The sequence below is a fragment of the Alligator sinensis genome, unplaced genomic scaffold (genome assembly GCF_000455745.1).
Source record: "Alligator sinensis unplaced genomic scaffold, ASM45574v1 scaffold721_1, whole genome shotgun sequence".
Taxonomy (NCBI): Eukaryota; Metazoa; Chordata; order Crocodylia; family Alligatoridae; genus Alligator; species Alligator sinensis.
The window spans coordinates 1,208,481-1,218,065 of NW_005841857.1; the positions used below are offsets into that span (position 1 = coordinate 1,208,481).

Sequence of the window (9,585 nt, forward strand, 5' to 3'; positions counted from 1 at the left end):
GCTGCCCAAAGTCTAATGAGAAAGGAGAAGGTTCACCTTCCTTCCTTTAATTAGCATTTGCTGTCTAATTTCTGAAGGAGTTAAATCCAATTGGTTTCTATTAAAAGATGTTCCTAAACATTTTAGAGGGATCTTGAGGACTTAACCCTCAGCCCTGAGGTTGCTATAGAAGAAAACAGAGTTTGGGTGTCAGCAATCTTGTTTTGCATTAAAACCTATAAAAAGAAACTACTAAGTTCTCTCATCATGGTCAATAGTTGACTTGCATCGAAAGCTGGGACATTTGTTTGCTGCAAAGTGTTGGATTACAGCCACTGATTTAAGGGCCCCAGTATATAACAGATTGTGGGGAGGCAGCTCCTTGATGTCATTGTCTTCAGCAGCAGTAGCATTAAACCCAGACTTTTTCACTGTGCTATATTGTCGATTTGACACAGTGACCGGATTGTCAGCATCAGTCATCTGACATTAAGTTCTATGGTCAGAAGTCAGAGCTTTTAATTCTGCAGTTCAGAGAAAAGGGGGAAGGGAAGTATCAACCTTCACTTAGTTCTACTACTTATATGAAGAACAATTTATGTTCTCTGCCGTTAACGTCTCTTATTGACTTGGAAATGCTCCACTGCCTGTAAAGACTGTTTTGACACCGTCAAGAACCCAGACTAGATGCATTCTTTTCACATATTTAATCACGCTCTGCCTCCCTGCTGTTATCCAATAAGACCCCAGAAGTCTGTGATTTTTAGAATAGATTATTTTCCATTTCAGTTTCTACAATACGATCAGGGATGTAGGGGACAGACAAAAATGCATGGACCCCGCCATCTTAATGATAGGCAACAGCCCACAGAACAGCGCAATCTTAATATACGTTTTAGTTTCAAATTTTCCCCAGGGTTGGAGGAATAAGTATGTCTACTTGGAAAGAGGTTTTGAAGAAGGCCTGGAAAAGAGGATCAAAACTTGGCCTCCTGGAACTGAGATCACTTCATGCTAACAAAATAGTAGAGAAGAAAGCACAAGGCAAAGAAGTCAAAGTCTAGAGCGGGGCGGGCAATTATTCTGGGCAGAGGACTGCTTACTGAGTTCTGGCAAGCCGTTGAGGGTCGCATGATAGGCAGCCAGGGGCAGATAAATATTAATTTTCTAAATTTTTAGGGCCCCACAGGCCGGATAGAATGGCTTGGAGGGCCACATCCGGTCCCCAGGCCGCATTTTGCCCACCCCTGGTTTAGAGGCTGGAGTTGCTAGTAGAAAAAAGATCAAGTAAGGGGCACGGATCTAAGTTGCAGGATGTAAGACAAGATCCAAGTTGCAGGCACTACTGTAGATGCAGAGCCTGAATACCAGGCAAGGTGAAGTCTGGAAGATGATGACAAGACATGTAAACTGTTGGTGGTGGAAAATGAAGTGACCTGATCAATAATCAAGAGAAGGCATTTTAAAATAGCTCACTTTGGATGTACAGGAAGGGAACGATGCTGGCAACTAGAATAATGCGAAAGAACAGATGTAAAGCTTAAAAGACAGGATAGTTTGGGTTTCTGAAGTATGAAAAGAGCAGCAGCAGCAACTTGACAACTGACCTGTGTAAGAATGGAGAGAGAACTAGAGATGACCCTTAATAGCAAACTACAGAGGTTAAAGCCCTGCCTTCAGTGAAGAACACCCAACTGAATCTTAGAGAGGTGCTGCCCAAAATAGAATAGGAGCTTATAAAAAGTAAGTAATTAAAATATTCCATTCTTTGAAATCTACATGAAACTGCAAAAATCACCATTACTCGACAAATCTATGACAAGGACAGCAGAATCTATCCGGTTGTCACCTACAGTCACCACCCCAAACACTTCAGTAATGACCTCCAACCCCTCCTTGGATAGCGACGCCCATCTCAAAGTAGCTGTGGGGGGAACAAGTCTGTCCTGACTTAGAGGCAGCCCCCACAACTGCAAACAATGCCTCTCCAGCAACAGATTACTTGACTCCCGTTCTCACCAAGGTACCAGGCCTTGCAATGGACCTAGATGCCAGCCGTGCCCCTCTCGTCAACATCATCACTGGGCCAAACACCATGCCATGGATTATAACATCAAAGGGTCATTCACCTGCTCTTCTACCCATGTCATACGCACCATTCTTGCTTACACTCCCTGTCACAGAGCACTGAGGTGCCCTGCTCCTATGAAGGGAAAAACTGCTGGGGAAGGAGCCCTAGCAGGGAGGAAGGAGCCCAGCTGTGGGTCGCCAGGGCAACTGGAGGGAGCAAGAGGTCACACCTGACAGCGGTTAGCTGATTGAAAGGGGCCGGGCCAGGCTCCTTTATAAACCTAGGAGCTGAAGCCAGAGGCAGTTTCCTGCCAGCAGCCTAGGAGGAAAGAACTCTGTCATGGAAAGGTGGTCACCACCACCACGTGACTGCAGGAACAGCGTTTGGCACTGCTGAGGGATGGAGTAATCCCTGGGTAGGCTTGAATGTTCTTATGGCCAAGTGGCTTCCATTTAAGTTATAGCCAGAGGGCTTGTGTTTATGTTGCTGTTTATTAGACCGGTGGTTTGGGTGAGGCTATTAGGGGTTGGAGGAGGCCTCACAGGGGACTCACACTAGTGTGGGGACCGGAGCGCCAGTGAGGGTGCAGCATTTGGGGTACATAGACCCCAGCCCCAGAGAAGGGGGTAGCATTGCGGTGAGCCCCAGAGAAGGGGGCAGCCTTACAGAGAAGCCCCAGTGTGGGCACGGTGAGCCCCAGGAGAGGGGGCAGCCTTACGGAGAAGCCCCAGTGTGGGTCCGGTGAGCCCCGGAGAGGGGGCGTCATTATTGAGCAGTCCCAGTGCGGACATGGAGGCCCCAGAGAGGTGGCAGCATTGTAGATAAGGCCCCAGAGAAGAGGGCACAGAGTGAGAGAGGGCCGGGGAGAGCCCTATCACCAGAGGGAGCGTGTATCAAAGGAAGGAAGGCCCAGAGAGGACACGAGGGGGCCAGATAGTGATAGAGCTGAGACAACAGCTATTCCATTGGCGAGATGTGGACTGCGGTGTAGGGGAGGAAATGGAGCCGCAGATAGTGCCCCCTGGCAGCGGGGCAGTACAAGGGCAGCCTCCTGCTAATTAACACCAATTAATCAATTAACAACAAGGCATGGCAGGAAAGTAGGCGGGCAGTTGCCCTAGGAACAGGTGTGCGGGCCACGTTTAGGTCGGCCCAGAGCGGATACCTGTTACACTCCCCCTCTGCTGTCTAAATTAGACAGAGGGGGCAAACCCCACAAGAAAGTGACAGGACACCAATTTTACATCAGTTCCAGAAATACACAAAAGCCTATGGCAGAACCCTTTAAAAACCAACTTTTGAGTGCAACATGGCAGAACAAGAAGTCTTCCACAGGCTGACCTGTGTTAAGCAGAGACTGGATTCTTATCCCATTACCTAGACTATAACCCCTGTATCCTCCAAGGGGTTAACTGCTTTGTTTATCCTTTTTGATCTCTTGAACCCACCTTCTGCTCTCAGCAGAGCCCCTCTTTCCATCTTCTCTTCCCCCTTTCCCTATACTTTGTATTTAAATTATTTTATGCCTTTCTGTTTAATATCCCTGTTCGCTGCATGTCCATCCATGGCATCTGATGAAGAAGGCTTAAGCTTTTGTAGGAGACTGTCTATCTGAACAAATTAGTCTCTAAGGTGCTACCCTGCCCTGTCTTAAAACATTTAGCTCGTCCCAAGGACTAAAGTAACATGGAGCAACGCCATATGCAGTGAAACGTTTGCATATAACAGACATGTCAGAAGAAAGTAGCGTAGTAACATTTTCAAACGCTAGTTAAAGGAGAAAGGTTCCCAGGATAACTAACTAGGTTACGCTCTGTAGCCTTTCAGAGAAGGAACAGAAGCTGTATTTTTCTACCTTTGCTTCTTGTTTCTCTCTGCCTGTGAGCACGTTGTCTTTAAAAGAAAAAGGGCTGGATTTCTACCAACAAAACCTGAGAGCCACCAATTTATAAGCGATTCTACTTCTGCCAAGAATGTCGTTCAATGCTCCCTGGTAAACCAAGATCTGTAAGAGGTTTGGAAACAAAGAGAAAAAAATGGGGAAGGAAGGATTGCTTCACTTTAAAAGCTTAACTTAAAGATTTTATTAAATACATTTTTAAGGAAGAAAAAACCCCCTACCTGTTTGTTAGTGTACAACAAGGGTGTCAGATGTATGAACCACAGAGCTGCTCCGTTTGGTCCACTGGGCTAGAGGAGGGCCACCTAAAGTAGGGGGACATGCCTGGGTAGGAGTGCCCTGTTGCGGACAACACAATCAATGGCAGGAGGGTGAGTAAGGGCTGGTATAGCCGCAGCTGCACTTCAGCCACTTTGCCTGTCACCAGTGCTGTGGTCCTACCACCCCTGCCACCAGTCCCAACAGTGCCCCATGCGGAGCCACTGTATGCCTCAGGCATCAGCACATGTCATGCAGTAGCAGCTCCGGCTCTGCCATGGGGCATGTGGCAGGAGCCAGAAGCTGCACTGCATGCCTGTGCCAGAGCTGCCACACCTGCATGCCCCAAGTTGGAGGTAGAGCCGCCACTGCCATCAGTGCTGCTTGCCCTGGGCTGAATATGGCCTGTGAGGAGCCCCACGGTTTGGCTCCAGCCCAGTACGCAAGGTGAGTTTGACACCCTGAGTGTACAACAAGAAAAATCCAGTCCTTGATAATGTAAACCCAATCCCCTGAATTACTGTTGTTATTCTATTTGAATAGGTGGATTAAGATCAATGCTATGGATATAGTTAGTATATCTGGACTTCAACAAGGCTTTTGACAAGGTCCCACATGACCTTCTCATAAACAAATTAGAGAAATGTTGATAGATAAACCAGTAGAAGCCACAAGCAAAAGGTAATCACTAATGGATCCACATCACAATGGCAGGAGTTTTCAAGTGCAGTCCCTGTCCTTGGCCCAGTGCTGTTCAACATGTTTATTAAGGTCTTGGATGCTGGTATAGAAAGCATCTCAAGCAAGCCTGCAGACAACATGAAACTAGGAAGGATTGTGAACATGCTAGAGGATAGGAACACAATTCAGAAGGATCTCAACAGACTGGAAAGCTGGGCTGGAGCTAACAAGTTCAAGGCGGACAAATGCACAACAAATGCAAAGGCTACACCTCGGGAGGAATAATCAAAAATACAAATACAAGATGGGCGATAGTTGGCTGGATGGCAGCCCCATGAAGAGGTAGTTGGGAGTCTTGGTAGAACACAGGCTCAATACGAGTCTCCAGTGTGATGCTGCTGCACAAAAGGCAAATGTGGTTTTGGGCTGCATCAACAGAAGCAGTAGGCGCAAGACATAAGAGATGATAGTGTCTCTCTACTTGATACTGGTTAGTAAGCATCAACTGGAATATTATGCAGTTCTGGGCTCCCCCTTTTAAAAAGAACATGGAACTTGGAGAAGTTAGAGAGGGTCCAGAGGCAGGCAACAAAGATGATAAAGGGCTTGGAAAGCAAGTCATACAAAAAGAGGCTGAAGGAGCTAGACATGTTCAGTTGGGGGAAAAGGGGCTTAAGAGGAGACATGATAGCAGTCTTGTAATACTTGATGGGCTGCCATAAACAACACCACTTCTCTCTTGTAGCAGAGACTAGGATACAGACCAATGGCTTTAAGTTGCACAGTAGGTTTAGATTGGATATCAGGAAAACCTTCTTTCTTCACTGTTAGAAGAGTGAGGCTGTGGAGTAGATTGCCTATGGCAGTTGTGGACACTCCATCCCTGAAGGTGTTCAGGAAAAGGCTAGACAGTCACAGGTCAGGGATGATCTCAGCATAGCTATGCCTATCTTGTACTATGGTATTTCCCATGCTTCTGGGCTCTGTTAATTACTGCATGGGAATGGGAGGACATCCCCCCCTCTACACCCCAGTTTTCCGCTACATGTATCAGGTATGGGGTTTTTCAGGATTTTTTTTAAGCCTCTCAGCGGTATTGAGTGTTAGCTACAGCCAAGGCTGGGGATTTTGACTGGGGTGTGCCAATGCTCCTGCTGGCACTTAAAACCAAAGGCTCCTGGCTAGAAGGTCTTCCTCCTCCACTTAGGGTCAGACCCATTGCCATATTTGGCATCAGGAAGAAATTTTACACCAGTCAGATGGGTATGGACTGTGGGGGTTTAGGTCTTCCTCTGTAGCGCAGGGGGCCCGACCCTCTACTTGGGATCTCTTAAGTGTACATTAACAACCTTTTACAGAAGCAGGATGCTGGCTGCCGTGGTCCCCCTACTTTACCTATGGCAAGTTAGGGTGTTATGCCTCATGTTGCGTCTGGGTTGACAGTTTCACTAAGAAGTAGAGATTATGGATTGTATGGGATGGTTTGGATGATCCTACCTCAGGCAGGGTGTTGGACTAGATGGCCTCTGGAAATCCCCTTCACCCCTACTTCTCTATGATGTATTCATTACATGTATACTGCCACAAAAATCAAATAACAACATCCTGAAAGATTTACTTGATACATGCAACCAACTGCAGCTTCATGCACGAACCTATTACAGAAAGCAGGTCCTAGCTCCCTCTATACCGACAGAATCCTACAGGATGACCTAGGAGATTCAGTCCTTGGCATCTCCATTTCATTTACTGGAAATGACTGCTCTACTCTTCATTGCCCCCACCCCCACCAACCAAGGGGATGTTCTCTTACTCATTCTCCTGTACAGCAAACCTGCTCCTCAAAATCTATACCTCCACCAACTCAACTCTTCTTCTATCTTGCCTTTGTGATCCGAGTCTTCTGTAGATCACAGTCCTCCTCTTCTACAGTTCTCTGAAAATCTTGTATTGTCTGAGTAATGTGATGTACACCAGTTATAAGTGCAAAGTATTGCAATGCTTTCATCAACTGCATGAAAACTCAAGGGGATAGTTACATTTTTTGAAGACTTTCACTGAATGGATTAAATAAATTAGGGCTGTTTTGTTGTTTCATTTATCCTTAACTATGGTTTTCCTAGCAGGTCTTACATCCCAAATCCACACTAAAACTGGAAGGTTTTCCTGGTAGGAAATATTTTTTTCCCCAGTTTATAACACAATCACTTTCAGGACCATAACAAACAATAAATAAAACTTTACAAAGCCGAGTAGTAAATTAAAATAGCAATGCATTTTCCACATAAACCAATTTTATCAAGACAAACAAAATCAGTTTTTGAGGACAACATAAGAAAGTTTAGAAACCTCCTGAACAACTCCTGTTCTCTATAAGTTCCTATAAACTCTCCTAAGTCCTATTGTCAGAAGGGGTACAGTCATACCAGCCGCCCACTCCCCAAATAAGAATTTTATTTCTGAATAGGCGCTAAAATATGAGGAAAAAATAACCCATTTGAACCCATCAGACTTCCTAGCTATGGCAGGGAGACTGGACTCGATTTCATGAGGTCCTTTCCAGCCTCTAATGTCTAAGAAATCTATAATAAATCCAAGTATAATATGTGTAAATAAAGTAGAAGTATGATCTCTAGAAATGTATTTCAAAACGTATAGATTCAGCCTGGAATTCAACTAGAATTCCTCTACTTCCCATTTCCAAAATGAGAAGAGGTGGGAGGAAAGGAAGGCACCAGACTCCCAGATTTGTCTCGCCAATCTTGGAACTAATGCTCAATTATGATTCAAACTTCATGACAATTTTCTATGCCCTTTGGCTGAGTTTATATTATATGTTTTCTGCATATTTGAATTTGGCTGGGACTCTTTTTTTTTTTTTTTAAATATATTTATGTATTGTTTTTTATCATGTATCCACTAAACCAAGAGTCCCCAAACTGTGGTATGTGCACACCTGGGGTACACAGGAGAAATTGCGTAATGGTGGATTTCATTTTCATTATAATAATAATTGGCATTTAAGGGGTTAAAATATAACCGGACAGATAAATGTGGGCAGATAAATATGCGGACAGATGGTAAATCTGGAAGGGGGTACGCAATAAGAAAAAGCTTGGGAACCTCTGCAAGAAACAAAATGAAAACCTATTGGGCAAGATTTTCAAAAGCAACCAAGTGATGTAGAAATCTGGGGGAATTCAGCTGCAGACTCAGCAAACAATTACATACCTGCTGAAACTTTTCTGAGTAATGCTACTGACTTCACTGCAGTAAGGATAAGATTGTGTATGAGTGTACTCGAGGTCAGGGCTATCATCCTTTTTTTTTTTTAAATATAACCCCAACATATAGGCAAATATCATCATTTTACTTCAACTGTAATTAAAATTTAGTATTCACTTCATTTAACAAAAACTCTTCTCTCCTGTGATCGCTGAAGTTAAAAATAACACTGAGCGCACCATTTCCTTCATGCACTGGTAGCGTCACACCAGGAAAAGGATGTGATAGGATTTTCAGAGCAAGTTAGATAAGTGGTAGGTAAGTGACTAAGAGCACAGCCCTACCGAGGTAGCAGCTGCAAGAGACGGTACCTCGGTGACAGCCATGCTCATGGAGCCGTCTTAAAACGGGTTCCTCTCACCCTCCACTTGACATCCCGCGCAGGGACAGGACTTCACACACACGCTGCAGTTGGACTGAACCTCCGCTCGTGTACGATTTGGTTATTCGATTTTCTCATTTTATTTTTTTTTTTTGAAAAAAGGGTAGCGTTTGTACAGAGTTTACGATGGACTGAGAACCGGAGGGTTACTCCTTGCAAGCATATATCTTAATTACACAGTATGTCCGCAGTCTGTATTTCAAAACAGTTTTGTTGCGATATTCAAGAGAGAGAATTCCCCCCACCCCCATCACGAAAGGCTCCAAAACGTGAATCCTTCATTATTATTAGCTAAATAATAAGCTGAAAGCAGCAAAAGCCGTCTCATCGTCAGCAAGGGGGTAGCAACAAAGACCCTTTATCCGATGCGGTTTCAAGTTGAAACAGGGCCACAAGATCTGCGGGAACAGAGACTTGGCATCACCAGTATCTCCCCCCCACAGTAGGATGCTTTTGTTTGAGGAGGGAAAGAAACAAAAAACCCCCAAACCCCATTTAACAGTAGCAATGATGAGACAGCAGCTTCCTCGTAATTCAGGTCAAAACAGCCGGCAATTAGTGAATCACATCGACTACGTTGGGAGTCAGAAGCGATCGTGCCAACTTCTAGGATTTGACCCCAATTCAGGTGATTCAGTGACTTCAACAACGAAGTTTGAAGGGCTTTTTGGTCGTCAACACAAAAGCCGATTTCTGCAACCCAGACTGAGCCCATTCCTCCTCCTCCTCCAGGGCAACCTTTAGGGCCAGACCCAAGTGCCGCTGCCATGCCCTGCCCTGCCCGATCTGCCTGTCCGCTCCCCGCTCCAACTGCACCGAAAACATGTCAGCAAGCTCCTAAATGTCACGGCGCCGCGGGGGGCGGGAAGCAGCTGTGGGGGCCCGGCCTACCTGGCTGGCCTCCCGAGCCTGCTCGCGGGGGACGCCGACCAGCGCGCACAGCTCCAGCAGCCCCGCGGGCAGCGCGTCCTCCATGGCCGCGGGCAACCGCCCTCTGCGCCCCGCCCTGGGGCGGGGCCTCTACTGACC

The 9,585-nt window shown here is 45.8% G+C and overlaps 1 protein-coding gene across 2 annotated transcripts in view; it reads right to left on the reverse strand.

The window, feature by feature from the left end:
• Positions 1–9,549, reverse strand: part of DENND3 (DENN domain containing 3) — a 61,975-nt gene extending 52,426 nt beyond the window's left edge. For both annotated transcript variants that reach the window (XM_006016437.3, XM_014524319.2), the window contains exon 1: positions 9,448–9,549. In XM_006016437.3, the coding sequence (XP_006016499.1) occupies positions 9,448–9,531 (84 nt within the window). In that variant the 5' untranslated portion in view covers positions 9,532–9,549. The remainder of the gene's footprint in view (positions 1–9,447) is intronic.
• Between the last annotated feature and the right edge of the window lie 36 nt (positions 9,550–9,585).